The sequence below is a fragment of the Pan troglodytes genome, chromosome 21 (assembly GCF_028858775.2).
Source record: "Pan troglodytes isolate AG18354 chromosome 21, NHGRI_mPanTro3-v2.0_pri, whole genome shotgun sequence".
NCBI lineage: Eukaryota > Metazoa > Chordata > Mammalia > Primates > Hominidae > Pan > Pan troglodytes.
In genome coordinates this window covers 63669223-63693811 of record NC_072419.2, presented here as the reverse complement: position 1 = coordinate 63693811, position 24589 = coordinate 63669223, and the positions used below count along the sequence as shown (strand labels likewise).

Genomic DNA, 24589 nt, shown 5'->3' with positions numbered 1-24589 from the left:
CAGCAGCTTCTCTCCCTCCTAGGGTTGTGCCTCGCCCCTGCACTTGTCTGAGTTACCAAACAGGTTTCAAAACTTCCAAGGTGCAGTTTCCTCATCTGTAAGTTGGGTCCTACAGAGGCTGACCTCAAAAGCTTGCTGTGAGGCCTAGAGGTGCCACTAGAACAGCGATTCCCAACCAGGACAACTGTGCCCCCAGGGGACACTGGAAAATGCCTAGGGACGGTCCTAGTTGTCACAACTGACAACCAGGAATATGGGGTGCGGGTGGGGGTGCTGCTGACATTAGGGGTCAAGGCCAGGGGTGCTGACCGCTTCCTACAATGCTCAGGGTGCCCCCACAACAAAGAACGATGCCGCCCTAAAGGTCCGCAGTGCCAAGGCTGAGACGCCCGACTGTGGACCATCAGAAACCACATGGGGAAGGGGAAGGGCAAAGACAAGGGATCCTCACTGCTACTCTGACCACAGGTGCCCACGCCGGGCGGCCGCAAAGAAGGCAGGTGGGAGCAAAGAGAGACAGAGGGGCTCATGCAGCCACGCAGGCATGGGCGAACCCACTGAGTGGTCAGGTGAGAAAGAAAAATGCAGCCAAACCACCAGCCCTGCACTGTCCAAGGGGGGCCCCGCCCCGGCCGCAGGCCCAAGGCTTCACTGCCTGGCAATGGGGAGTGGGTGCACACACCAGGCAGGTTCCTCAGCACCCCCACTCACATCCCATGCTCAGAAAGGTCAGGTGCCACAGCCTCTGCACGCAAGGGCACGGCCTGGTAGCTGCACGCCGCCCCACCCAAGTGTGTCCCCTGCACAGGCTTGCCTGCCAGGGCACGTGTCTGCCTGGCCCTGGTGGGACTCTCCTGCACTCTCCACCTCAGTGAAGAGACCACCAGGCCACCCAGGCACTGCCCTGCCCACTCACCCCCACTGCAGCCTATGCCCACACCATCCAACAGGGAGCTCCCTGCTTCCATCCCTCAATTCTCCCATCCTTCATCACCGACTCTCCAGGCGGGCGCAGTGGCGTGGCCCTGCCTTGGTGGTGGTGGAGACCTGCCTCCATCCCTGAATCCTTCACCCAGCAGCAGTCGGAGCTGTCTTAAAAACATCAAGACCCACGCCTGGAATCCCAGCACTTAGGGAGGCCGAGGCGGGCGGATCACGAGGTCAGGAGATTGAGACCATCCTGGCCAACACGGTGAAACCCCGTCTCTACTAAAAATACAAAAATTAGCTGGGCGTGGTGGTGCGTGCCTGTAATCCCAGCTACTCAGGAGGCCAAGGCAGGAGAATGGCTTGAACCCGGGAGGCGGCGACTGCAGTGAGCCGAGATCAAGATACTGCACTCCAGCCTGGCGACAGAGCGAGACTCCGTTTCAAAAAACAAACAAATGAAAACATCAACACCCCATCACCTCCAGAAGCAGAACCCTCCAGCTGCCTCCCATTGTACCCAGAAGAAAACCCAAACTGCTCCCTTGTGGCTTCCTGCGTTATTAGGCCTCAACCTACCTCTTCTAACTCATCTCCACTTGCACTGCGCCCTCCCTGGCCACACTCCCACTGCCCTGGGCTCCTTCTGTTCCCAGATTCGACTCCTTCCCACCACAGGACCTTCGCACCTATGCACCTGCTTCTTCCCACAGCTCAAAGCTCACCCCTCAGGGGCCCACCCAGGCGGCTCTGTTTCCTTATGATCGGAAGCCCCCTCATCATCTACCTTGCACAATGTCTTCCCCACAAGAGCAGGGTCTCAGCCGCTGCGTCCCAAGTGCCCCAGCACAGCAGGTGCCCAGTGCTGAGCATCTGAGGCAGGCCCCGGCTTTGCAGGTAGCTGGGAGGCAAAAGAGCCCCACCTTGGAATGGCCTCTGCTTCCCAGGCCAAGAGTCCCTGCCCCAAGAAGGCAGAGAAAGCAGTTCAGCCTTGAGCAGCCAGGGCTGGGCAGGCTGGAGGGACAGGCAGGCACGGCTCCACCCAGCAAGTCACAGCTAGACAGGCACAGCCCGCCAGCCTCTGCTCCCCGACCAGGTGCCTGGCGGCCCCGGGTGACCTCATCACTGCCTCTGGGGAACCACATGCCCCAGGGGGCTGCTGTGAGGATCTATTGCTTCTGTGCACCCCAGAGACTTCAGCAGCATCGACGCCTCCTTGGGCCTGAGGAATGCTGGGAGGGACAGAGGCCCTCCCTCTCCTAGGACTTTCAGCCCCAGGTCAGGGGGCAGCAGCCAAGAACCCTTGGTGAGCAAAACAGACCAGCGGCCAGGCGCAGTCAGGTAGGAGCCCAAAGGTCGGGGGACCCAATGCTCATCAGGGCTGCTCCTGTCTGACCAGGGCCCACCGGCCTCTTCGGGCACACGGCACTTGCTCCCTCCTCTAGAAGCCACTTTGGAATCGGCCCTCTGTACGGCCGCCGCTGGAGTCCCATGCGCTCCCCAGGGTTGCAGAGCCACAGCCCAGCTGTAACCTCACAGGAGAGGGCAGGAGCCTCCTTCCCTTCCAGTTTCCTTCCAAGTTCCGGCCTCAGAACAACTGGGCGTCTGTGCCTCCTCATCCTCTGCAGAAAACTTCTATCCTCCCACCAAGACCCCAGAGAAGGGTCTTGCACCAATCAGAGGCGGATCTGTTTCCCAGAGAATTAATCCCACCACGTGTGCAAAGTCCAGGCAGAGCCAAGGAAGAAACCATGGGAATGGGTGGGACAGACCCCCCACATGCCACCCAAGCCCCTCTGCAACGCTGGACACTGGGCACAGGCACCTAGCTGGGGTCCGGGGTGTTTGCGGAAGGACGACTCAGGGGTTCTCTGCTTCCCTCTAGTGCCGGAGCCTGGGCAACACCAAACCCCCAAATCATGGAGCCACTGAAACGGGCCACCATTAGGGCTGGAAAGGCCAGGCCATGCCGGGAGGGCTGGGCATGCAGGAGGAGCGGGCTCTGCCACAGCCCAGGAGAGGACAGGGGGACCCCGAGCCTGGTCCAGACTGGAAATCTGAGGTGCCTGCCTCCCTTCCCGTTCACACGTGGCCCAGGCAGCATCTGTACCCCAACACACCCAGGGTCAGCACACAGTCAAGAGCACCCCAGCTGACTCTGTCCACGGAGACTCAGGGGTCCAAGGGCAGGAAGAGCCCCAAGCCCGGATCCTGGCCATGCCTGTCCAAGTCGCATGGACCATCACTCAGCCCCTCCGGCCTCTGTTTCCCCATTTGTAAACTAAGGATGCTGCAGAGTCCAACAGATTGCCCCCAAGACAGAGGGCTTGGGCCTCTGGCAGAGTCTGAGAACCCCGTGGCGGGCGGGTGAGAGAAGTACAGATGGTGCCGGGGACACATGCTGCCCACACTCAAAGCAGAACTCGCAGCGAAAAGAACTGACCATGGCCCAGGAGGACTCATTTTCTGAACATAAAGTCGCCTCTGAAAATAAAAATGAAAAAGGCAAATGAGCCCATTTCACTTTCCCTGCTCTCCAGGGGCCTTGCCCCACCTCGGCAGAGACGGATCGCAGCTCTTAGGGTTCTGACTCCCGCCTGGCTGGGTGTGGGAAGGTCCCCGAGGCGCCTGGCAGGCAGGAAGCCAGGCCACGGCCCTGCCTCCCGGGAATCCCCAGTGACTTGTGAGGGGGAGGGTCGGGAGGTCTAGGGACATTCAAGTTCTGTGGGGCAGCCAGCCACAGGACACAGGTCGAACGCCCTCTCTGTGGGGCAATGCCAGGCCCGGAACAGCATCTCCACCTGAACCGGCCCAAACTCCAACTCCTGACCTTCTCCCCAAAACTGTACTGCACAGCTGCCTCCACCCCAGTCAGGGCCAAGCCCATCTCCCATTTCAAAGGCCCAAAGCTCCAGAATCTTCTTGGACTCCTCTTTCTTTCCCAGGTTCTTTAAAATAGACACCCAGAATCTCACTGTATCTCACCAGGGCCGCTGGTGCAGGCAGCACCCTCGTCTCATCCCTGGATTACTGGGCATCCTCTAAGGACCTCCAACCACCACAATACCCTTGGCAGTCCAGGCTCAACCCAGCAGCCAGAAGCAAAAACACTCTGAAAACAAAAATGCAGACTGACCCATCCCTCCTCCGCTCGGAGCCTGCGTGGTCCGGTGTCACTTGGAGGAATGTAGCAGTGCCTCCCTGGGTCATCAAAGTCCTCTAGGAGCTGAGGCTACCCTGCCGGGCCCTGAGCCTCCCCGGCTGCTCCCTTCCCCTCCCCAGCTCCTGTCGCCTTCTGAGGCATGCTGACCTCCTTTGTCTCTGTCCTCCTCTCAGCACCTCGCTGCAGAAAGCACTGTGATTAGGAGCTGGGACCGGGTCTCCCCTCACCCCCATGGCAGGCATCCCCAGCCTGGCACAAAGCAAGCAAAGATCTGTCAGACAAGCTGACCCAGTGTCCAGCTCCCTACTCTACCCAAATGAGATCAGCAGGAAGGTCCTGATGCCCGCAAGCACACTGCAGAGTTATCAGCCTGTCCACCCTGGACACAAGGTGAAACTGAGGCTAAACGAGGAAAGCTCGAGCTTGGGCCTCCACTCGGTCTGTGATCAGGCCTCTACCCTGAGACGAAGCTGTGCCCCTTGGCCCAAGGCTTCCAGAAGAGGCTCCCCAAGCCCAGCAGGAAGCCAGGGTGAGAACTCATGCTCGGAGAAGAGCCCCCGCCACCCAAAGGCTGCTTTCTGTTTCAGCAGACAGGACAAACAACAGGTGCGGCACGGGCGCCCGCCCAGGAGGGCCACGGCGCAGCCCACGCCTGGCTCCAGATGAGCTGCCAAACAGGAAGCCTTGTGGGGGGGCAGGGGGGCGGCGGGGCCACCATGAGACACCCTGAGGGTGAAAACGTGACGCCACAGTGTTGGGGGGAGTCACTTCCTCCCAGCCCCCATGCCGCCTGGCTCTGACCTCAGCTTCTGCCCCTGCCCTGCGGTGCTCACCCTGTGCCCGCCACGGCGACCTGCGGCTGGCCTGTCACCCTGGGCCTGGGCTGCTCGCTCTTCCCCAGAAGCCAACAGGGCCCATTTCCCCCAACCTCAGTGGAGCCTTCCCCAGCACGCCCGCACACGTGCACGTGCGTGCGTACACACACACACACACACACACACACACACACACACACACACACGCCATCACCTGCAAACAGCTCCTCTGGCTTTGTTTCACTTTGTATTATAAAATAATAAAAGACTCCCAAGAAGTTGCAAAAACAGTACAGAGAGATCTTGTGTACCCTGCCTCCTCCATCCCCCAAGGGCACATCAGAGTAACTAAGGACATGAGCAAAACCAGGACACTAACCCAGGCACACTGCTATGACCTGGACTGCAGGCCTTCAGCACACTGCATCATCTTCTACACACACTAACCTTCTTACATGTCATGTGTAGTTACACACAAACTGTGAAGCTTTATCACACACACAGGCACATCTCCCCACCACTGTACTCGAGACGCGGAACTGTTCCGTCCCCACGCAGGCACTCATTCCGCCAGCTTCCTGTTTAACTGCACGCATCACCATGCGGGCCCACGAGTGCACAAACAGAATGTGAGCACGAGATCGGGGACCGTGTCTTTCTTATTCAAAGGATCCCTGGCACCAGGTCTGGCATACAGCAAGCACTCAATAAACACCTGATGAATGAATGATGCTGGGAGTAGCTGTTGACGTTCTCCCCAGCTTGTGCATCCCATGCTCTCAAGGAGACAGACATCTTCCCATCACTGCCTCCCCAGTCCGTCCTCTTGCTCTGGGGACCCAGGTGCTCTGTCCAGGCCCCGTGGCGTGCATACACCAAGGCCCCGTGATGGTAAGGGCAGCCATCTACTACCCAGTGGGCACCAGAGACCTTCACACAAAGGACGTAGGGGTCCCTGAAACTATACATGCAGTGGGGTAGGCACATGCCTGGGAGAGGGTCTCACGGTCATCATCAGTCTTGAGGCCTTGTGCTCTGAATCATCCAAGAGCTGCCATCTAGCCAGAGGGAGGCGCTGAGTCCTTGTGGGAGGGACAAGAGTCTCGCAGCCCACAGCTCAGGCCCCACCATCCCGGGATGTGTGAACTCAGCAAGTCTCTCAGTTGCTCTAAGCCTCGGTTTTGCACAGGTAATCAATCAACAGACCCTGGAGCAGGGCCGGCAAGAGATGCGTCACTGACAAACCGTGACTTCCCAGGGCCAGGCCCTCCACACACAGTCAAGTTGGCCCTGTAGGGAAGGCAGTGTTACCGTTCTCACTCACAGATGGGGAGGAGCCTGCAGAGACAGGCTGGGCCTGGCCTTAAGCCCAGGCAGACCCCCAGGGCTCTTGCTCCTGGATACAGCCTGTACGTGACACTCCGGAGTCCGAGGAGCCTGTCTTCTCATCTCAGAGCCCCTGTGGTGGCCGTGTCCTGTCACCCAGTTGTGGCCAGTGAGACTTAAGTGGAAGCCTGTTGAGGCCTCCGTGAAAACTTCCATTTTTCTGCTAAAAAAGACAGAGGCAGTTCGTACTGTCCCTTATTGTCCTTTCTGCCCTGAACGTGGGTGGGATGTCTGGAGCCGTGGCAGTCATCTTGTGACCATGAGGCAAGGTCCAAGAGACTCACAGATACTGGTCCTCATGCCACTAAATCCAGGGGACATTTGGCAACGTCTGGAGACATTTTTGGTAGTCATGACTTGGGCGAGGCAATGCTACTGGCTTCTAGGGGTGGAGGCCAGGGATATTCCACCCCCTTCAAACGTTCTATAATGTACATATGAGGCACTCTGTGAACGGGAGTCAAGGCCACAGCCAGGCCCCCTTAACAGACAGGGAGACCCACACCCAGGGAAGCAGCTGGCCCTTCAAAAATAACCCAAGGAGAGGCTCTGGGTGCAGCTAGTCCCAGGACAAACCTCTGCTCCCGGTGCCCTCAGCCCAAGAATGGACAGACACCCCTTGACACAGGGCACCCTTCCAGGCCAGACTAAGCTCTGCCTGGACACAGACCCTCTCCAGACCGCTGCACCTCCCCTCCCACCGGCAGGTGACAGACACACTCAGCTGGCAGACACCCTTGGTGGGCTACGGCCACCGGCTCCTGCTGTGACTACCATGCACTTGCCACTGCCGAGGAAGGCTCCTCCAAACCGCGGACAGTGGCCACATACAGTTAGGTCAGAAATGCACAGGTGAGTTAGGTCTCACAGAGCTTGTTCAACTTAAAAAAAGGAAAAGAGGCAAGGAAACTCCGGCAAATAGCATAAAGTGTAAAGTTCTTTGGTAAATCATTCTAAACTAACATTTAAGACCCAGCCAGGCGAAGAAGATTCCACAGGGTCTTGCCTAAAAGCAGAGCTGTGGGATCTTCAGAGTTGTCCAGGGCAAGGTATAAAAGGTCGGGGTCAGAAAGTCGAGGAAGAGTTCAGCCAGGCACGGAAGGGGTTAACTGGTGGACAACCCTCAGCTGCCCGGGCTCCTGGCTCCCACCTCCCTCCATGCCCTCAGCCAACAGCAAGTCGCTGCCAGCCCAAGGCCGACAAAACTGGCCGCTGAGTCAGGCCCGGCTGTGCTCCCGGGGCCTGATTGTTCACAAAGACAAAAGGGACGCTGACGGCCCAGCTCTCCAGCTCCGTCAGCGGGCGGGGGCTGGGGGCAGACAGCTGACCCAGGCAGCCTGCCCCGCTGCCTCCCTGGAGCTGCACCCTGCCTCCCTGGAGCTGCACCCGGGAGCCTCCCCCTACCCACCTCAGTAAGGCCCAGGCAGGGGCAGGAGGCGGCGCGATTCTCAGAGGCCTGAGTTCAGATCTCCCAGGAAGCCAAGAGCGGATGGTCCCTCTGACACCGTCCCTGTTTGGGTCTCCACCCTTTGGCAACCAACAAATAGAGTCTGCGGCCTCTTCATCGTCACAAGTATTAAATGGCCAGCCAGCAGATTTAGTTACAAAACACCGTCGCCTGAAGTCGGGGTGGCAAACTCTGTGACCGATCCCAACTGCTTCTGGATGGGTGGTATTCACAGGACTCCAGGACAGCAAGGGAAAGGTCGGGCCAGGGCCCTTCCCACCGTCCCCCACCAAGAAAGCATGCGTTCAGGCACCCACCACCTGTGTTCCAATCTCCTCCCGGACGTCTATTACCTCACGCCTCCCCACCCCGGCCCCGCCACCCGCCCCCAGGCCCAGACAGGTGGTTAGCCTTTCTCTGCCTCAGTTTCCCCATCTATAAAGTAAGAATGGTTTCAGTCCCATCCTCAGAGGCCTGCTATGAGGACAGGAGAGGACTTCTGAGGAGGCCAGAGCACCCAGCCCACACGCCTGCGCACTGTTTTAAGCAGCTAATGTTCCTGTTTTCCGGATGAGGATGCCACTGCCAAGACAGACCCAGCTGGTAAGGGGCAAAGTCAGGATTCGAACCCACGTCTGCAGGCCCCAGAGGCCAAGCACTGATGGGTATGGAGTCCTAGAGGTAGCTGTGTGGATCAGAGCGAGCCCAGACGCAGGTGGGAAGGCCTCATCCCACTGTAAGCAGAAAAGAGCTGCAGGCACTGGAGGCACACACCCTCACCTCTGGGCAGCTGCTCCCACCCAGTCCATGCCCCCAGGCGCCTGCTGTGGGCCTGGGGAATGGAGCCAAGGTTCTGGAAAACAAGGAACACCCTCTTCATGTGGCCCGAACCCCATAGGAAGAATCTTGGTGAAGGCATGAAGGCTAGAGTGTCCCCAAACACCCTCTAAGACGACTCTAGACATCTACAAAACAGATTCCAGGACGAGACGGACAGGGCCGCCTGCTCCCACCACCCTACACGCTCCCTTCCCAGGAGGACAGAGGCACCCCGGCAGGAACCTGAGCTGCCCGGCCACTCGCACAGGCTAGAAGGGCCCCGGCCACCCTCCAGCACCCCTCAGCCAGCGGCTCCTCCCACTGCTACACTTGCACACATCCACCAATACACACGGAAGCCGGCAGGGAGCCCCCGAGTCACCCCAAGCGTTCCCAAAAAGTGGGCACAGCAACTTCTGCTGGGGCCTCTGACCCATTCACCTGGGAGCCAGGCTCAGCCCGGTTCCACAGGATCCTTGTCCACACTGCCCCAGTCAGGCAGGTTACTCGTCAAGCTGTGTCTCTCTCAATGGAATCTACGTGGTGCGCACATGCGTGAGCACACACACGTGATCAACTGGCATTAGGGATTTGGATTCAGAAAGTTCATGAAGTGCCAATGCCCTGAAAGGGGTGGTGGTCTCTGAGCTGCCTTCCCCTCCAACTCCAACCCCATCAATATGCCACGGCGCTAGGGCAGACAGCTCCCATCCATCATGGGGGTGGGGAGGCAGGCCGCAAGGCAGGACTCTTTGTATCCCTTAAGTGTGTGTGTCCCTCCCCAAGCAGCTGCCAGGACTTACTAGATGTTTTAAAAAAGGGCAGGGAGGTGGGAGGCGTTTTAGGATGGAGAAGAGTGGGCTGCGCTGCTTGTAAATGAGTCAGACTAGAAGCCCATAGGCCAGGCCACTCAGGCAGGTGGCCTCCACCCCAAACACATCGTATCTACAGCAACGTTCACAAACATCAGACCTTGGTAGCAATGACCTACTGCCACCACCTGCCCCAGCACTAGAACAGGTGAGAGGAGCGCCTGGGGAAGAACCCAGCCTGCCAGTCCCTAAGAGTCATCAGCAAACACTTCAAGAGGGCGTTACCTGCACCAGGCCCACCCTAGGCCCTCCATTCAGAGAACTCAGATGTGCTGTGACCACTCCCATTTTACGGGTGAGGAAACTGAGGCCACACACCTAGCGAAGGGAGCTGGGGTGTGTACCAAGGCAGGCAGGCTCCAAGGCTCACCATCCCCTAGGTGGTATGGCCTCTGCCAGGGATGGAGAAGTGCAATCTGCCTTCTCTTCACTCCCTTGGCTTAAACGCAATCAAATGTCTGAAAACTGTCATTTCCCCAGCCTTCCAGACCCAGGAAGCCCAAGGCCCTCTCCACTTCATCTCCACAGACTACCCACCCCAAGCCAGCCATGTCCACTCACCCGTAAGTCCGCTGGATCAAGGTGGGGTGCAGCTGCTGCACCCCAATGGCAAAGCCTAAAACGAGAGAACAATCAGGGACTTGGCCTTGCTGCACGAGCCACGTCTCAAGGGCTGCACACAGGGTGGCAGAATCCCACAAGCCACACACCTCTAGTCAAAAGGGATCATCCGCTTCCTCTCCCCTCCCAGGCCTCCCCCTTGTGAACCCCAAGGCACACCGCTGAAGTGTGGCAGTGAGTGACGCAGGTGTCAGCAGCCACTGGTGTTGGCACTCCCAACCTCCAGGCCCCATGGCCACTTCCTCCCTCCTGCGAGGACAGCTGGCAACTGGGGTGCAGTACCCTCCTTGCCCCCCGCCCCCTTCTTTGGGCCACACGCTGTGAGAAGGGGTCTAGATCCTCGAGGGTGGGATGGCTGCCCTGTGCCGGCTCTGCAGGCACATGATAGCCGACTGCCACTGCTGGGGCGAGGAGGGGGGCCTCTTTCCACCCGACAGATACCGACACCCAATATAGAAACCGAGAAGAGCCAGGCAGGAAAACACAAGCTCTCACCCGTCTGGAGGCTCCGCGGCTTGGCGCCCAGATATGCCAGGTTCACGTTGGCCTTGCGGCCGTCGATGATGGGGTTCGGGTCTTTGCAAGCCCTCTCAGCTGCCGCCCGGTCGGCCATGGTCACCTGGTGGAGCAGAGACACATCAGGGGCTGCCGTGGGGGGAACCAGGGGCGAAAGGGGCAGACGGCTCCGCCCTGGCACCGGATGCTGCCACCCCTCTCTTCCCTTCCTCTGAGGGTGCCTGTGACCCAGGGTCCTTGAGCCAAAGCCCCTCTGACCCCTACCTGGGGCTCTCCCACAAAGATGCCTCCTGGATTCCAGCTCCTCCCGTCAAAGTTCAAGGCCTGGGAAATGTGGCCTTCAAGGACAAAAATAATCCCCTGCGGGGATAGGGCAAAAATGAACCTCGAAGGGAGCCTGGGGGGCCGCCTGGACTGCCCACCAGTGAGGGCCGAGACTTTCCTCTGAGAAGGAGTTTGCGACGCTATGCTTGGAAGGTAAGCAGGAAAGTGTCTTCAAGACGTTTTTACTTAAGCTGATGTTTATTTGGGGCGGCTGAGAGGGCTGTTAAAAATATGGGGGAGGCCGAAGGGCTCCTAACACCCCGGGGTGGAGCCATTGCTCCTCACCCCCCGCTGCTCCAGGAAATCCCGAGTGCCCTCTGGCTCCAAAACCTCCCCACCAACTTAGGAGTCCTAATTGAACACAGCGGCTCTTCCTTTTAAACCGGGGGTGGGGGTGGGGGTGGAGGTGGGGGTGGGGGCCGGGGCCTGGGGTGGTGGGGGCGGGACCGGCAGGAGCGCGCCCGGGAGAGGCGGCAGGTGCGGGCGCCGGCTGGAGGCGCCTGGGGCGGAGGCGGCAGCGGGCCGGCTGGGCGTGTGCCCCGGAGTGGACTCGGCGCCCGGGCCACGATAAGGTGTGCGGCGGGGTGCGGGCCCGGGCGCGGGGGCCACTTACGAAGCCGTAGCCGCGGGACTTGCCCGTCTGGCGGTCGGTGATGACCACGGCCTCCTCGATGTCGCCGAAGCCCTCGAAGTACTTCCTGAGCGAGGCGTCGGTAGTGTGGTACGGCAGGCCGCCCACGAAGATCTTGGTGAACGTGGTGTCCTTCTGCGAGCCGTGCATGGCGCCGGGGGCGGCCAGGGGCCGCGGGAAGCCCGCGCTCGGGGCGCACGGCGCGGGCTGCAGCAGCATGGGGGGCGCCCCGCCGCCTACGGACCCGGGCCGCGCGGGGCTGCGCTCATGGGGGGCGGCGGGGAGCGCGCGGGGCAGCGAGGGGCGCCCGTCCAGCCGCCAGGCCCGACCACTCGCGCGCCGCTCCCGCCGTGCGCGCCGAGCTGCGCCGCGCTGCGCTCCCGACCGGCGCTGCGGGGACTCTGCGCCCCGGCACCGCCCCCGGGCTTTGTAGCCGGCTCCGCCCCCGCCAGCTCAGCCCCGCCCCCAGCCGGCCCCGCCCCGCCCCGGGCGCGCGGGGACCGCCGGGAAGCGTAGTCCCAACCCCGCCCAGCCGCACCCGGGCGCGCGGCGATTGGGGGGAGGGGAGCGCACGCGGGCTGAGGGCGGATCCGGGCCTGGGGGCGCTGGGCGCGCCTTTCTCTCCTGGCTGCCCCCGCGGGCCCGGCCGGTTGCAGGCACTAAGCACAACCCTGAACCAGGGAGGCCAGGCCCCTTCCCTCGTGGAGCGCACCGTCTGGTGAATTAAACGTAAAAAACGTAAAAAAACGTAAACGGTTTTTAGCATCTTGTTAATTGAGTCGGTATTTAACCCAGGGCGACTTAGGGAAGAGCCACGTGTCATATTAAAAAAGTGAAATGATTTCTGTTTTATATGTAAGATTAGTTCATCCGACCGATATTTACTCTGGGCGCAAGGCTGCAGCGGAGCACGGATCATATTCCCTGGCCCCACGGAGCGTCCAGGACTGAGAATTCGGCCAGTAAACACACAGCATACGACCCCGGAGGGAGCTACACCACGGTGCCGCGATAGAAGCGGGTCCCGGGCGGTCTCAGAGGCCCCGCGGGAGATGAGGTGGGCAGAGGAAGCAGGTGTGGGCTCTTTCCAGCTCCACCCCGTTCTGGGCTGGTGTCAGGGACCCTTGGGGCGAGTAAGAGCAGACCCGGGTCCCTCATCCGGCCCCCAGCCATAGAAAGGCGGCGCATAGTGGGGCTCTGTGAGCTTCACACCAGGCAGGGCCAGCCACAGAATTTTCGGGGCCCAGTGCAAAATGCAAACGCGGGGCCCCTTATTCAAAAGCTAGGAATTTCAAGTTGGCAGCGGTTGAGCATGAAACTCAGCCCCGGGCTTTCCTGAGCGAAGGGAAGGGCCGTGTGACTGCACAGGCCCCGGGATCCCGGACCTGCGGGTCACACCCTCCACCTCTGAAGCCGGGACTGGGGGCCTCAAGCCCGCCTCATCTCCAGACCCCGCGGTTGGGACCTATGCAGCTGGGAAACAGCAGCTCTAATTGGGGTCACTCCCGGCCCCAGCCCTGCGGCCTCCTCTCAGCACAGGGCGACGCAGGTGGGGTCTGTGGGGACTGGGAGTGGCACTCCGTGGGCTGTGGGGGACCGCAAGGCCGGCGAGGAGTTCCCCTCGTTTCCTCCAGCACCGAGGAGTTCCCCGCGTTTCCTCCAGCACCCTCTGCCCTGGCTGCCGGCGGGGGGGAGTCTGCCCGCCCCCTCCCCCACTCCACGGCCCACGCTCCACGCGGCAGCCTTGACCTCTGACCTCTCCCTCCCCCAGCTCCCGCTCTAGCCCTCTGCACAGTGGGGATGGGACCCCCGAGTCTTCCGGAAGCCTGGGCGTCCTTTCCTCCCTTCCCCCTTCGTTCCTCGTTCCTGGCGCTCCTGCCCCCGCTTGCGGCCCCCCTTGCCCTTCATCCCGCGTGGTTTCCTCTCCTTCCTTCGCGGAGTTTCCCACCTCCCCGGCCTGTGTGTTCGCCTGCCTGGAGCCCCTCCCCTGCTATTTGGGCGCTGCGAGAACAGGGACCTGGGATGTTTTGCCCAAGCTGGAGGGCCTGGCAAGGAGAGGGCTCTGGGATGTGTTTGTTGAGTGTATCCACGATGGAACAAGGTGGGGTAGGGGAAAGCTCTGGCCCAGCCGGAGGCCCTTCGAAGGGACTTTGAAAACTTTCATTTAAGTGTGACCTTCACTTGCCCCCTAGAGGCCGGGGGAGGCGGCCACTGCCCGGCCGCGTGCTTTTGGGCCAGCTGGATCCCTTCACCAGGCCTCGGTTTCCCCTTCAGTTTTTCCAAGGCTGTTCCCAGCCGTCGCGTTGCCTGGGCAGGCTGGAGCCGCGTCGGTGGCGTGGCCACGGGCTTCAGCCCGGAGGCGCCCGGGCTCCCAGCCTACAAGTCCCAGCGCCGCCCGGGCCCGCCTCGCCCGCGCCCCTCCCGGCACGACAGCCCCACAAAGGGGTGCGGCCGCTCGGCTGCTGCCGCGGGGGCCGGGCCCAGGCGGCAGGGCAGCCCCGGGGCCTCTGCCTGCCCGGAAGGGGGCGGGACAGGGCCGTGGAGGCTGGAGAAGCGGTTGCCCAGGTGCGGGTCCAGTCGCACTCCTTCGCCCCCCACCCGGCCCCCTTGGGTATCTGGATCACCAATCTCTCCGCCCCTCCGGCGGCCCCATGTCTCCACGGGTCACCAGCTTCTGCCTGACAATCAGTCATTCACCCAAACACACACTTTTTTTTTTTTTTTTTTTTTTTGAGACAAGGTCTCTCCCTGTCGCTGGATGTAGCGATCATAGCTCATTGCAGCCTCGACCTCTCGGGCTCCAAGCCATCCTCCTACCTCAGCCTCCTAAGTAACTGGGATTACCGGTGCGTACTACGATGCCGGGATAATTTTATATTTTGTGTAGAGGCTGGTCTCGAACTCCTGGGATTAGGCAATCCTCCTGACTTGGCCTCCCAAATTGCTGGGATTACAGGCTGAGCCACTGCACCCAGCCTCAAACACACATTTATGTGCACCACTGCACTCCGGCCTGGGCGACAGAGCAAGACTCCATCTCAAAAAAAAAAAAAAAACTACAGTCTCATCAGCGCCACTACTTGACCTTGTTGTTGAACGCATTGATGAGGAAGACATTGCTTGTCTACATTGCTACATCACATATTTGTTTTTTAAATATTTTCATAGCCGTTTTTATTTGTTTTAATTAGAGATGGGGCCTCTCTATGTCGCCCAGGCTGATACAGAACTCCTGGGCTCAGTTGATCCTCTTGCCTCAGCCTCCTGAGTAGCTGGGACTTCAGGTGCATGCCAACACACCCAGCCTATATTTTAATGTGATTGTTTTCCTTTGCTAATCTAAGCATTTTATTTTATTTGTTATTATTATTTTTTATAAAGACAGGGTCTTGCTGTGTTGTCCGGGCTGGAGTGCAGTGGTGTGATCATAGCTCCCTGCAGTCTCAGCCTCCCGAGTAGCTGGAACCACAGGCATGCGCCCAGCTGATTTTTTAAATTTTTTTTTTGTAGAGTCAAGGTCTCCCTTTATTGTCTAGGCTGGTCTCAAACTCCTAGCCTCAAGCAACCCTCCCACCTCCGCCTCCCAAAGCACCGGGATTACAAGTGTGAGCCACCGTGCCTGGCTGGTAAGCATTTTAAGTGTTTAATACTATTACCTTAGGTATCAGCTGACTGCCAAGGGTTCCATGGCCCACAAAGGGCCCCTGGAAAGGGAACACAGTTTTGTGAGACTAGGCTGGGAGCCAGGCTGGGCAGAGGTGACTTGGGTCCCTCAGGCCTCACTGGGGAGCGGGAGGGAGGACTGGCAACTGTGTGTGCTGGGTGAGAAAATGGAAATTGCAGGAGCTTGGAACGCGGAATTCCTGCTCAATGTGAGGATGAGCCCAGCACTTTCTGTGTGTTATCTTAGTTCATCTCACAAAAGCCCTAGGAAGAGATGACTACGATGATGCCCATTATATAGCTGAGGAAACTGATGCTCAGAGAGGTCCTCTCCTGCCTCCCTCGCAAATGTGTGATGTGTGCAGGGCACAAATGCAGAACTGCCTGGCCTAGGCCTGCTCTCTGCTCCCAGCTGTGGCTCCAGCTGCCCTGCAGAGGAGGGAGAGTGAGTTTATCCTGATGTGCAGGGCACAAATGCAGAACTGCCTGGCCTAGGCCTGCTCTCTGCTCCCAGCTGTGGCTCCAGCTGCCCTGCAGAGGAGGGAGAGTGAGTTTATCCTGATGAGGATGCGCAGAGAGGAGCAGGGGAGGCCGGCCACTGCGATCTGAAACAGCACAGCCCCATCCAGGCAGGGCTCTGGTTTGAGTCTTCAGGCCCCGCGCTCTTGGGCCTCCTCCTTTTGTTTGTCGTGTTGGTGTTTATATCAAGGCCCTTCGGGGACTCAGCTTTGGGCTGAGCTTGGTGCAGGTGCCTGTACACCCCCACCCTGCAGCCCAGCTCCTTTGAATCCATGGGAGCCCCGGGTTGCCGTTTTCATCTGCCAGGTGCAGAGCAGTGAGCCTGGGAATCCCAGCACTTTGGGAGGCCGAAGCAGGTGGATCACCTAAGGTCAGGAGTTCGAGACCAGCCTGGCCAATATGGTGAAACCCCGTCTCCACTAAAAATACAAAATTAGTTGGGTGTGGTGGTGCGTGCCTGTAATCCCAGTTACTCGGGAGGCTGAGGCAGGAGAATCACTTGAACCTGGGAGGCAGAGGTTGTTGCAGTGAGCCGAGATTGCACCACTGCACTCCAGCCTGGGTGACAGAGTGAGACTCCATCTCAAAAAAAAAAAAAAAAAAAAAGTTTCCCCATACTACTGGGCACAGAGGCCAAAATGCACCAGCAGGCACTGGTACTGGGGAAAGGAAAGGTTCAGCCCCTCTCCAGGTGGCAATGACAGGCTCAGTCGATGCTGTCACAGGCCGCCCCAGCAGCATTGGTGGACAGCTCCTGGAGCAGCAGAGTGCACATGCCTCAGTTTCAGCTGCAAAGACAGAAAGACACTGGCCTGTGTGCATGGCCGAATCCTGGCCTCTGCATCCTAATCCCTGAAACCTGTAACATGGCACCCTACTTGGTGACAGGGACTCTGCAGATGTGACTAAGGATCTGGAGGTGAGGAGAGTATCCAGGGTCATCCAGATAGACCCATTGAAATCACAAGTCTCCATCTGAGGACGGCTCCAGATTTGACTAAGGAACGGGAATAGATGTGAGCCCAGAACAGGAGGCTGGAGTGATGCAGCCACAAGCCAAGGGTTGCTGGCAGCCACCAGAGGCCAGGAGAAGCAAGAAATGGATCCTCCCTTCAGGCCTCCAGAAGGAACCAGCCTTGCCGCCACCTTGATTTTAGTACCCTAACAGTCATTTTGGATGTCAGGCTTCCAGAACTATAAGAGGATTCACTTTTGTGGTTCTGAGCCACTAAGCGTGTGGCCATTTGTTACTGCAACCTTGGGAAACAACACAGGTCACATTGAAAGCTGAGCCCTCATCCCCTAGGGAAAGGAGTGTAGTCCAAGTGGCAAACTGGGGGTGCAGAAGAATGAGAAAGTGGGGAAGAGCCTGCTACTCCCTGTCAATAACCAAATGACCTGATTGGTCTCCTGTGCCAAAAGTTGTTCATTGCCCCAGGATCTTTCTCATGAAGAGGGAGGTGGCCTTGCTATACAGTGTGGACAGGTGTGTCTGCGAGGGCAGGGGCTGCATAGGGGGCCTAGGCAGGTGCTGGCGCCAGCCTGCATGATGGCACTTGCCCCTGGGCTCGGTGTCCCCTCATCCTTTGGCTTCAAGATGGTGATGAGAGGCTGGGTGCTGGTGGGTAATCCCAACACTTTGAGAAGCCAAGGCGGGTGGATCCCTTGAGGTCAGGAGTTCAAGACCAGCCTGGCCTCCATCTCTACAAAAATTAGTTGGGCGTGGTGCCTGTAATCCCAGCTACTCAGGAGGCTGAGGCAGAAGCATCACTTGAACCCAAGAGGTGGAGGTTGCAGTGAGCTGAGATCACGCCACTGAGATCACGAGATCACACCACTGCACTCCAGCCTGGGTGACAGAGGGAGACTCCATCTCAAAAACAAACAAACAAAATGGTGGTGATGAAAGCTCTAGGAAAAGGAAGTGCCACGAAGAACAAGAATTCTTGCGAGCTGAGCTGGGCGGCCGAGATGTCAGGTAAGAAGCTGGACAGCTGCAGGCAGCGCCTTGATCAAGCCAAGGAAAGCAGCCACTGCTGGCAGGAAACGTGGGGCACAAACGCCCCAACTCTCTCAGGGACGCGACTGCTTCTGGCTTTCTGGCACCTTGCAGGTTAGCAGGTGAAGGGAAGCCTGCAGCGAATCCCCGAGCTGTGAGCTGCACGTGGCGCTGGGGAAGGCTGAGTTTGTTTCTGCAGTGGCTGTGAGGGTGGCACAGGCCGGAGATCCTGCCCCCACCAGCGCCGCTACAAGACGCTCAACACTGCCTGCCCTGGGAGCCCGGTGCGCGGTGGCCAGTGCTGTGGATCCTGCAGACACCAGGTCATGCAGCCCAAATGCAAGTGGCCACTGCGGAAGACTGTAGTGGTCACCTTGAGCTGCTGTGACAAACTACCACAGGCCGGGAGACCGAGCGACAGAAGTTTATTCTCTTAGAGTTCTGAGGGCACAAGTCTGAGATCTGGATGTCTGCAGGGCTGGCTCCTTGCAAGGCCTTCTCTGTGGTGTGCGGGCCTCGCCCTCTTCCTGTGTCTTCATGCGGCCCTTCCTCTGTCCTTGTCTGTGTCCAGATTTCCTGGTCTAGGATACCAGACCTATTGGACCAGGGCCCAGCCTAGTGACCTCATTTTATCTGAATTGACTGTTTAAAGACCATGTCTCCAAAATACAGTCCTAATCTGAGGTACTAGGAGTGAGGACTTCAACATATGAATCTGGAGGATGACAGCTCAGCCCATAACAAATATTAATACTGATTTTGCTTTTGTAGGCAACCGTCAGGTGCTAAGCAGAACCATGCTTGGGCCTTCCACACCAGTCAAGGTACTCTCACAGCAAAGCCCCACCGAAGGGGCCCACAGGTTGAATTTGAGGTACGTGAAGTCCCAAGAGATGACATGAAGCCCCAAATGGATGCCCTGGCTCCCCAGCACCAGAGGGAAACGCCCCCTCACCGAAGACAGTGGCAAGTGCCATGCTTCAAGTAACACAAGGAGCAGCCTCCAGTGCACCTGTTTTAGCAGCCAGCCCTGGAGGCAGAAAGATTTACAAGGGAGTGGAAAGGCTGGCAAACACAGGACACACGGAGATGCCCAAAGTCAGTGGGGGTCAGGGTTCAACCTGGAAATGCAGTCTCCTCAGCTGAGGAAGGCAGTGAGTCCTGGCCAGGAAGCCGGTCCAAGCCCCTGCCTCGTCCCCAGTTCACTTCGTGAAAGCTGATGAATGACCAATGCTTGCAGAGGGGTCTGGAGTAATGGCGGCACCGTATTAAGGGGCGATCAGGCTGTATCTTGACACTGGGATTCATAAGAGGAGGAAGAAACCTATCATGCTGACGGGTAGTGAAGAAGAGAAATGAAAGACAAAAGACACAAGAGAAGGCCAGGCGCAGTGGCTCACTCCTGTAATCCCAGCTACCCGGGAGGCTGAGACAGGAGAATCGCTTGAACCCGGGAGGCAGAGGGCGCACTGAGCTGAGATCATGCCACTGCAGTGCAGCCTGGATGACAGGGCGAGACTCAGTCTCAGAAAAAAAAAAAAAGACACCAGAGAGTGCTGCCGCCAGTGAGCTGACGGAATCCGCGGTGTGGATTCGGGCCCGTAGGATGCTGGGGATTGTCAGTGCCTTCTTTGAGCTTTGTCTCCTCCCATACTGCCTCCTCTGCACCACAGTCAGGAGGGAAAAAGAATAAAAGATTAAGAATGCAGGTCAGTTATTTTTCGGGAGCCGATTTATATTTTAAGCAAGTATGCAACAGGTGTTTCTCATCGGCTTTGGAAACAGCCCTCACCTTAAAAAATATTTTTCAATAGATTGATGCAAAATTCACAATAGGCTCTTAGACTGTGGTGATGGTTTCATGGGTGTATGTTTATCTCCAAACTCATCAAGTTGTATAAGTTAAATATGTACAGCCTTTTATATGTCACACTTCAATAAAGTGTAAAAACTCACAGTCGGCTACGAAACTGTTTACACTGCCCATATTTGCCTTACAGTGACCTAACACCTGTCATAATAAAACCCTCAAAGGTGCAGCCACAACCTCTCCTGGCTTCTCCCATCTCCGTGGGATAAATGTGGGCCGTGAAACAGGGGAACCGCAGTGAGCAGGAAGACCTCGCAGAGCTGTGAAACACTGCCAGGCTCTGATTAACAAGCCAGTACCTTGCAAGGAAATACAATGCTTGTGTTGAGACTGCCTTTCCTAAACACTATAGCCAGGCCCTGGGGTCTGGGGCTTATACAGCTTTTTAAGAGCCTACAAAAATGTTGAAAGGCAGAGAGGTAGAAAGAAAGAAAAAGAGAACTGGCTTGAAGATATTTAAAAACAACAACCCCAGCCTGGGTGTGGTGGCTTACACCTGTAATACCAGCACTTTGGGAGGCCAAGGCGGGAGCACTGCTTGAGTGCAGGAGTTTGAGATCAGCCTGGGCACACACGGTAAAACCCTGTCTCTACCAAAAATACAAAAAAAACAAAAAACAAAAAACAAAAAAAACAGAGCCTGGTGCGGTGGTGCACACTTGCAGTCTCAGCTACTCAGGAGGCTGAGGTGGGAGGATCACTTGAGCCTGAAAGGCAGAGGCTGCAGTGAGCTGAGATTGCACCACTGCACTCCAACCTGGGCGATACAGCAAGATGCTATCCTTCCCCCAAAAAACCGAAAAACAAACAAGAAAAATCCCCAAATTAATCCGTTTAAGTAAAGGCCTACAAATGTAATACTGGAGACCTCACGAACTATTTAGTGTTCTAATATCCAATCGATTTGAAAACAATTTGTAGCTTTGTAGGAAACGCTGCACTTTGTGAGAAATTCCCTATTATTCGAGGGGATGATTAAGAAATCAACATGGAGTGTACGCTAACTTACGGCCAAATCATTTCAGAAGTAAAATAGGAAAGTTTTTCAAAGAATTTGCCTTCAAAACAATGTGTATGTAAAGCAGGATGTGGGTGCATTTTAATATTTGGTGTGGAGTGGTGGGTGACACCTCCAAAAGTCAGAGGACCTAGTGCAGTGATGTCCCAGAGAAAGATGAATACAACATGAGCCATGAATGCAATCTACAGTTTCCAGTAGCCACATTTTAACAAATATAAGCAGGGGAAAGTTAAATTATCCAAAATAGTATCATTTGAATGTGTAATTGGTATGAAAATTAATGGCATTTACATTAATTTCAAGAGCATGTGTTTAGTTCATTTTTTTTGGCGCTAAGCCTTTGAAATCTGCTGTTTTAGGTTTACATTTCAATTCCAACGGGCCACAGAGCCTCAAAGTTACTAACACGAGTCTTAAAGTGACCTGTTTGCCACCACCAGGGATTTGTGTTTCCCAAATCACGGCAGGGATGATGCTACGGGGCACGGGAGTGCTCAGAGGCCCCCACACCGCGGGCGCCAAGGCTTCAGTGTTCCACGAGGAAACCATTGCGGACATTAAGTTTGAAACAGAAAATTGAGGGTCCCACCTCTGACAAATTATCTCCTTTAGCATTTTCCAAGGAGGCCTTCAATCTAAGTGTGTTATTTTTAAGACGATTCTTCTGACAGCATAAGCAATGTTTTGATTCTACTTCCCAAATATCCTAAAAGCTTAGCAACAACAGCAAATGGAGGGGGGTGGCCAACACTTCATTTCTTTTAATGAACTCAAGTCTGTGAAACTGAACACAGAAACACATGCTCCAATGTTGGCATTGGGGCCATTCACGCCATCTGCTGGCCAGACCTAAGCACAACACCCGGCTCCTGGGGAAAGAATCTTAGAGACAAGCAAGATCTCCAGTCACTTGGTCTCTGGACCTTTTTGTCCCGCCTGTATACCGACAGCACAGCCCCACTGAGCAGGAGACTTCTCATGGATGTCATCCTCACTGGCACTTATAGTAGCAGCTACATTCAAACTCTACATCACGGGCCAGCCACAGGGGCACTTTTATGCTTTAACTCTTTGACTACTCACACAACCATTATGATAGCTACTTTTAATGTCTCCCATTTTACAGATGAGGTCACTGAGGCTCAGAGGTTTAAATCACAGCCTTAAACAAAGGGTAAATCACATGTTAGCAAAGTTGGTGACAGAGTTGGAATTGAAGGTGGGCAGTCCAATTTCAAGTACATGTTTTTTTGTTTTTTGGGACGGGGTCTCACTCTGTCGTGATCTAGGCTCACTGCAACCTCCACCTCCTGGGCTCAAGCACTTGAGCAATTCTCACGCCTCAGCCTCCCCAGTAGCCGGGATTACAGGCATGTGCCACCATGCCCAGCAAATTTTTGTATTTTTAGTAGAGACGGGTTTTGCCTTGTTGGCCAGGCTGGTGTGGAACTCCCGGCCTCAAGTGGCCCGCCTGCCTCGGCCTCCCAAAGTGCTGGGATTACAGGCATGAGCCACCGCACCCAGCCCCCTGTTCTTAATTGCAATGTTATATGGTTATTTCAAATATAATTAATAATCCCTCCCATTTTGGGGAGACCTCAAGTGCAGTTATGGCTAGTACTTGAGGTCACCGAAGCTAAGAACTCATCCTAAACCATACAAAAAGTGACAGGCACAGAGAAGAATCCCACCCCAGGATATGAAAATATCTCATACATACATAGATTCTGTGACTTTGTGTGGCTCCACTAAAAGAAACGCTCACTGCAACAACTACGTTCATTTCACAACCTACGAATGGGTCATGAGTGAATTCGGAAAAGGCTGGCTTAGGCGCTCCCGAGTGTTCAAGAACATGTGTTTAGTTCATGTTTTAGAGTCTCTCCTCCAAAAGAGACGAAAATTTTGGTTGAATGAGAAAAACAAACATTTCCTACATGACTCAATAAAATTTCTTTGAGACAGGGTCTTGCTTTGTTGCCCAGGCTGGTCTGGAACTCCTGGCCTCAAGTGATCCTCCCGCCTTGGCCTCCCAAAGTGCTGAGATTCCAGGCGTGAGCCACCACGCCTGGCCCTTGCTGTTTACCTTCTCTTGGTGGTGATTTTCTGGTGAAAGTCAGCAAGCTCACTGCCAGCAGGCCAGGCACTTGCCGCATCCTTTGTTCTTCCTCTGCCAGAGGATCTCTGGTGTGAAACTAACCCGAAAACGGGGTGAGGCAGGCGGGTTCAGTTGGCCCCTTTGACTGAGAGGGTTTTCACAGGCAGGCTCACATGCACACGTGCACACACGTGAGCACAGGCTCACAGACAGGTGTCTCACACAAACCCACCACAGCTCCATCCTGCTTCCAACCAAACATGACAGGAACCAAGTGCATCTTCCTGTGCCCACCCTAAATCCCTGCCACCTTGTTTCAGCAGTGTCTTTACACAAAGTTCTTCCCACCAGGCCCTGTTCCCACAGTGAGGAACCAAGGAAGCGATGTTACAACAAAGACTGGGAGGAAAGCCAGGCAAAACCAAGCAGAAAATCAAGGGAAAGGTGAGTGTTCACGGTGGCATCCTGGTGGCAGGCAGATGGCAGGTGTATGTTCACTGCCAAAACCCTTTCCACTTTTGTGTATGTTTTAAAATTTTCGTAATGTTGGAAAAAATTAAGTGAAAGAACACAATTTGTCTTCTCCATGAGGTTTATACTTTACTTTCAACAAAAGCAGCTCTAACAGGGTGTGCAGTAAATATTTAATGGCAGGACGACTTGACATTTAGTAAAACAAAGAGCCAAGATTACACTAGTATCTCTTTGAAGTAGAAGATGCCATCAAACTTATGAATACTTAATGAGCACCTACTGCATGCAACTTACAGGTGCCTGCAAAGATGCTGAAGTTTAAGATGAAGAGTTCCTCTAAGACTTCATATGCATTTTAGGAAACATGAACATAAATATTTTAAGAAGCTTAACGATCTCAGTGAATATTTCCTAGATCCTCATTAGCAAACATGTAGTGTGCTTTTATGCTTTAGGTCCTGGGCAGCAGAGAAACGAGCCTGGGCCTCATCTAGGGTTCACATCCTGGTGGCAGCAAAGAGCTCCCTCCCAGGTTCTGACAGCCCAAGTCCAATCTTGGATTTATGCAAATGTTTTAAATTTGCCAATTACAAAAACTATCCCCTTGGGGAGGTGGCAAGGTCCCATCCTGGGAAAGCGCACTCTAAAAGGCCTGCAATTTAGACTCATTTTCCACCCTAGCCCGTCACTAGGGGTGGTAAAAACAATGAAACTCTGGCTAAGCTAAAGCTGAATATGAAAGTTGGCTGCTGAGATAATCAAGCTTCAATCTCCCCTCACAGCAGTCTTATGCTTGCTAGATCTTCCCCACGTTGATAAGACCACAGGCTTGATTCATAAAGTGAAGAGAAAAATGAGCTGGAAACCGTTAACCTGAAAATTCAGATATTTTTCTAGTGCACCTGCTTTTTTATCTCTAAAAAATAAGTTTTCGGGCTAAAAAAACAGGGCTGGAGAGTGGGTGGGTCTGAATTCATTTGTGACCTACCAAAGAATTTAAACCACTGAGTGCAGGTGGTCTCTTCCAGTAGAAAATTTTATTTTCATTGTTTTTTATGAGTAGGCAAACACATCTTACAACACTATCAATACTAGAATTTTACACTCAGCAAGTCAGACTTCACACATTAGTCCAAACAGAAAGGCCTAAGAAGCGTTTGAGATCACAGGTGAGAAATATAGTGATAGACCCAAAAGTCACATTTTTTCTCAGGCCAGCTGAATTTCATTTTGAATACTTACCAACCAGGAATTTAAAATTACACAAAATACAAAAGAACAGCCAAACAACCACTACTGAGGGTTCAGGGCAATTCCCATGCAGGGGACCGGGGTGGGTAAGAGTTCCGGGCAATTCCCATGCAGGGGGCTTGGGTTCTAACTTGAAAGTCACGCAAGTGTCACCCACTTGGGCCTTAGGAGGT

At 55.8% G+C, this 24589-nt stretch overlaps 1 protein-coding gene and 1 long non-coding RNA gene across 4 annotated transcripts in view; one reads left to right on the top strand and one right to left on the bottom strand.

Moving 5' to 3' along the window:
* The window catches only part of RBM38 (RNA binding motif protein 38), an 18095-nt gene extending 6167 nt beyond the window's left edge, over window positions 1-11928 (bottom strand). The window contains exons 1-4 of one of the 3 annotated variants that reach the window (XM_024352220.3): window positions 11504-11928; window positions 10831-10926; window positions 10546-10669; window positions 9991-10045 (exon numbers count right to left, since the gene is read on the bottom strand). In XM_024352220.3, coding sequence (XP_024207988.2) covers window positions 9991-10045; window positions 10546-10669; window positions 10831-10926; window positions 11504-11740 — 512 coding nt within the window. In that variant the 5' untranslated portion in view covers window positions 11741-11928. The remainder of the gene's footprint in view (window positions 1-9990; window positions 10046-10545; window positions 10670-10830; window positions 10927-11503) is intronic. The other 2 variants (XM_024352221.3, XM_024352222.3) reach the window with 2 other exon arrangements.
* The window catches only part of LOC112206529 (uncharacterized), a 15586-nt gene continuing 1921 nt past the window's right edge, over window positions 10925-24589 (top strand). The window contains exons 1-2 of the long non-coding RNA XR_010154129.1: window positions 10925-11043; window positions 23043-23135. This is a non-coding gene — a long non-coding RNA (uncharacterized LOC112206529). The remainder of the gene's footprint in view (window positions 11044-23042; window positions 23136-24589) is intronic.